Genomic DNA, 5,191 nt, shown 5'->3' with positions numbered 1-5,191 from the left:
ATATATAGTATATATATATATATATATATATATATATATATATATAGATTTTCTCAGGTGCCGATGTCCGCATTTATTTTTACAGTGCGGATTTCCACTTTACACTCACTTTTCAATCGAATTTTCATATCTCCACCGTCTAGTATTTAGATACTAATGTATAGATCATCTTTGCAAAATTTCAACCAATTTGGTTATCATTAAGGCACTCAAAACTGCGTTTTTCTGTTATAAACATGAACGGTTCAAGTTCATGAGGGATCCCTTTTTTTGTTCATTTCTAGGGATACAGTATTTGACAAACTTCCGGATCACTAAATCACATCTCTACCGTTCAGTTTGTACCTGTATAGAAGAAGATCCGATTGAGAAGGCTGAGGAGTAAATGATCGTAAACTTTGTGGTTTCTTGTCAAAGTTGGTCAGCATTTTAGTTACATATCTATTTTGTGTTCTCGGTTTATTATCGTTATTGTTAAGAGCAAGGCTTTAAGCTAGAGTAATGGGGAATGGCATTTGGAATCGAAAGGCTTTATGTTAATGTAATCAAAATGATAGGATGGAGAGGATGATGCATATGTTATGTTTTGGTTTAAAATGCATGTAAAGTGGTTATATTGTTAAATTGTTGTCTCGTAATTGAGTCACTGGAGGTCAGTAACTAAGTTACTAGAGATCAGTAACTGATTATTGGGGGTCAGTAACTGATTATTAGGTGTCAGTAACCAAATTATTGGGGTCAGTAACTGATTATTGGGGATCAGTAACCAAGTTATTGGGGGTCAGAAACTCGATTATTGGGGTTAGGAACCCACTTATTAGGGGTCAATAACTGATTATTGGGGGTCAGTAACCAAGTTATTAGGGTCAGTACCCGATTATTGGGGGTCAGTACCCGATTGTTGGGGGTCAGTAACTAATTATTAGGGGTCAGTAACTGAATCACCGGTGACCGGAATCTGGCGACCAGAGAAATCCGACGACCGGTTACCGGAGTCCGGTGAGATTCCGGCCAAGTATTATCTCTTCCATTTTCTCTCTCTATGCATGTTTAAAGGGTGAGGGCAAAATAGTCTTAAAATAATATGGTTTATTAAGACTTTAGTAAAGATTTGTGCATTTGGGCATATTGGCTAATGAAAAAGATTGTCATTGGAATGGGGAATGAGAGGTTTAAATTAGTACTAAATGAACATTTTCCCTACATTTTTTAATGTAATAATACTCAAATACACTTGGTTTGTCAAAAAGCATGCACAAAATACAAGTATTAGCTAGGCCTTGATTTTCTTACTTCAGTTATCGTCAGTGTCTTGATCTCCTATCAGCTTGCATTCATCTTTTGTCTTCTCCAGAAACTCCTCGCTGTAGCTGTAATGTCTTACCGGCACCGGATATTCGCTTCCAAAATTCCCACATGTGTCGTTGATCTTGAAGACCTCTAATCCATTAAGCAACGCATCATAGTATTCAGGCTTTGATTTCTCATTAGGGTGCAACGCCACCCAAATCTGCTCATTCCCATTATTGCGATCATTCAAATAAATCGCGTAGTCCTTAAAAACAGTGATCCCTTTCCCGGAGGAGCCGCCCCCGCCGGCCCACGCTATCACGTCGGCGCCTTCCTGCGCCGTGTGGTTGTTGAGATAGATATCAAACGCTCTCTGGTTCGTCAGTTCCAGCTCAAAGTCGCAGAAATGCAATCTCACGACGTACGTGAAGTTGGCATCGACGTCGAAAACCCACGTCAGGTTGGTATTGAGGTTCACGTTTGGACTCGGCCCCATTGATCTCGCGGTATTGTAAACAGCTTCTGGGGCCATGTATTCATCTCCGTCGTACTTAATGGTGACGTTGTTGCTATCGGCGTCGCTGATGACGCCGTATTTAGTGTTGGGGGAACCGATTAAGTAGCCACCGTCTTCGTACCATGTTCGGTTCCCACCAGCGTCCTCCGTTGGCGGAACATAATCTCCGCCGACGTTGACTCTGTACATGGTTTGTACGGAGGAGTTTTGGACCTCGATAGTCTGGTCATGGAAGCCGACCAAGGGAGTTGTCTTGAAAACATCCGGCATCGGAATCACCTCGATGCCGTTGAGGAAACCGATTGCGCCCTCCGGTTGCGGAGACGGTGTGATTGTGATGTTGAGGTTCCCGCATGTGCTAGGAGTGAGTGAGAACTCTTTGACAATGTAGGCCATGGTGAGAGCTGCGGCATTTGTGAAAGCGCTGTAGTTTTTGAGGAGAGTGAACTCGTTTGCGGCGACGGAGAAATAGGCCTTGGCTGGATCGATCTTGGAGTATTCGAATGGATAAAAGTGGAGTCTGATCCAGAGGCGTTTTGTGGTCGTGACTGAGAAAATGTAAGAGGATGTGGCGTTGAAGATTCGTGCCGACTTGTAGGGATCTTCGGAGGGGAGAGTCGGGTCAGTTTTGTTGAGCTGTTCCGTCGATGAGAAGTCGGAAGAGTTTAGGAACTTGGAATCGGGGGACCATTTCCGGCCTGAGGAATCTTCTACCTCATTTTCGGAGCCACAAGATACTAAAAAGGATTCAGGCTCGTCCGAGCCCGAGTCTTTTTTGTCTGAGTTTGAGTCCTTCTTAGAGTCCTTGTCGTCTGAGTCATCGGCAAGAACATGGATGGTGTTTAGTGACAACGATAACAGAATCAGAATACATAAGATCTTTCTGGAGATCATAGTTGAAGACAGAAACCCTAAGCAGGCTAGGGAAAGAAGCTAGAAAAAATGAGACTTGCAAATCAATGAATCAGTACATAGTGTTGTGCTTTGAAAAATAGTGAAGGTGGTAAAACTTGATTTCCAGGATTTTTGTATAGGAACTAAATGGTGAAAGGAATCAGAAGCCAAATCATGCTATGTTTTCATGAGTGTTTTTCTTTGTTCAGGAAGACCGTTAGGACAGGAGGTAGTTACTGTTTAGTTAGAGAAAAACGGCAAGATAGAGAAAAAAAAGGTAAATGCTTTCTGGCTCGGCGTATCTTCAGGCAATCCATTGAAGCTCTAGTGAAGAACCAGTCTTTGTAGCCGGTAACTAATCAGTAATCACTAGTTATATACATTGGAAACATTAATATTATTTTTCTATATACTCATTTTTTTTGGAAGGATATACTCATATACTCATTTTTATCTAGTCTACTTATATTAGAGTAACTTTAACAGACTCTCTATTTTACCTTTTAGCTATTTTAGAGAGCGTGTTTTAGTTTATTATATATATATATATATATATATATATATATTTTTTTAGAGCTCCATCAGGCTAACTAAAGTTTCGTTATTATAACTTTTAGCTATCTCACTAGCTAAATATAGAGAGCAAGATGACTCAGATGAGGCTAGCTATAATTTAATACATTCCTTGCAAGATATTTTACGTGATATATAAATATATTTTAACTATTTAATCTTTATTTGAAGAATAATGTTGATGTAATGTTAGCTAAAATAGAGAGCAATGCAGCTGCATTTCTAAAGTGGTTAGTCAAAATGACATTTTAACTAATTTGACTAAAATTTAACACAAAAATTGCCAGCATTCCTAAAGATGCTCTTAGTCTTTCATTTATAACCGGGATGTTGTGTTCGACTAATGAACGATTCAAATAGCTAGTAATTAATATATACACATGATAACCTCTCCCCCTCTCTTCCCTTTTATCCTCTTCATTTCGAAATAACATGATGTCCGGACTCTTGAATCTCTTGAATTCACATAGACAGGAGACTGATCTTGAATTCTGATAGAGAACTCAAGGGATGAAACCTCAGCTATGATTGGTGGTGTTGCTTGTGGTGGCTATGCACGAAAGCGTCGAAAGGTCATTCTCCAACTATCTACTTTATTAGCATCGTACAATGTCTCTCTCACTTATGTTTGAAGGCTTAGGGGTAAATTTGTTTGACTAAGAGGAACAGCATGCTTGTTCGTATATTTATTCAGATTGTTGGAAGAATCCTGAGTTCTATGCGTTCTATGCAATCGCAACACGGCATTACTGGGATTGAGGATTATCCAGAGCATCTCCTTCAGGCACTTAGAGAGGCCCTAGCTTTAGTTGGAAAACTCGAATGTTACCGGTCGTTTTAGATAATTATGGAGTATAATATAAATCTTCACAAACCTGGAGACAAATGAAGACCAAACAACCACAAATGCTTAACATAAGGATGGCTCAACCATAAACATTGTACACATATTTGGGAGGGTGCGCCAAACCTTGTTGTAGTGCAACACAAAGATGACTCGTGTGAGCCCCAATAGCAAGCTATTGTGGTGGACTCACCATTTTAAAAAATTAATTTAATATTAAACTGATAAGAACAAATACTACACTTGATCTTAGCCAAAAGGCCGAGAAAGGTATGATTTGTTCAACCAAGCTCTTCTCTTTTTATAGAACCATTCAAATTCCTGCTTCTGCCAATAACCGATGTGGTACTGTTCACATTATACAAACAGCAAAGTCTAGGAGTGCTGAACTTGGAACACCTTTCTAAAATGTATTTGTGATTTGTATTAACTCCAAACTAACCCAAGCCATAACATTGAATTAACTATTAGTCTTCCCCTTTTTAGGCCTAGTTTGGTACAGCTTCCCTTTTAAAAATATCAGTTTCTATCCGAACTTTTAGATTTTATAGTGTTTGGTATATGAAAGAAAAACAGTTTTTAAAAAAAATTACAGATCACTGGCTGCAGCTTTATAGAAGCAACCTCAAGGTACGTTACTTTTAAAAGCAGCTATCACTAAAAACACTAGAAATTAATAAATTTTATCTTGGCAGCACTTTTAAAACTAATATTTACCAAACACAAAACTGTTTTAATTCATAGCTGATTATTTTCACAATACAGCAGCAATTGTTTTTTTTTAAAAGTCACAGCAATACCAAACTAGCCCTAAAGACTCCTAATCGATGTAAAGCCAACAAAATATCCAATCACTGCCAGTTTAACGATTATCAGCTTAACGATAATCTTAACCGTTCATTGTACCGATTATCAACCAAATTGATAATCTTTTCCCCACTGTCATCTCTATAAACCTTAATTAGCAGCTTCATGATAGACTCCGACCTTGAAGAATAATAACCAGTGGGGAAAAGATTTATATATATATATATATATATACAGGAATTCTCAGGTGCGGACGTCCGCACGAA

General features: G+C 38.7%; 1 protein-coding gene across 1 annotated transcript; it reads right to left on the bottom strand.

Annotated features, from left to right (window-relative positions):
* Window positions 1–1,294: 1,294 nt before the first annotated feature.
* Window positions 1,295–2,701, bottom strand: LOC101313399 (receptor-like protein kinase ANXUR2-like). Its single transcript, XM_004296196.1, has one exon. The coding sequence runs from the start codon at window positions 2,699–2,701 to the stop codon at window positions 1,295–1,297; it is 1,407 nt and encodes a 468-aa protein (XP_004296244.1).
* Between the last annotated feature and the right edge of the window lie 2,490 nt (window positions 2,702–5,191).

The sequence above is a fragment of the Fragaria vesca genome, linkage group LG3, assembly GCF_000184155.1.
Source record: "Fragaria vesca subsp. vesca linkage group LG3, FraVesHawaii_1.0, whole genome shotgun sequence".
Taxonomy (NCBI): Eukaryota; Viridiplantae; Streptophyta; class Magnoliopsida; order Rosales; family Rosaceae; genus Fragaria; species Fragaria vesca.
The sequence above is the reverse complement of the archived record's forward strand: the minus strand, read 5'-3'. Positions and strand labels throughout refer to the sequence as shown.

Excerpts from the sequence above, each read along its gene's own strand:
- LOC101313399 (XM_004296196.1), bottom strand. The coding sequence starts at position 2,701 with ATGATCTCCAGAAAGATCTTATGTATTCTGATTCTGTTATCGTTGTCA.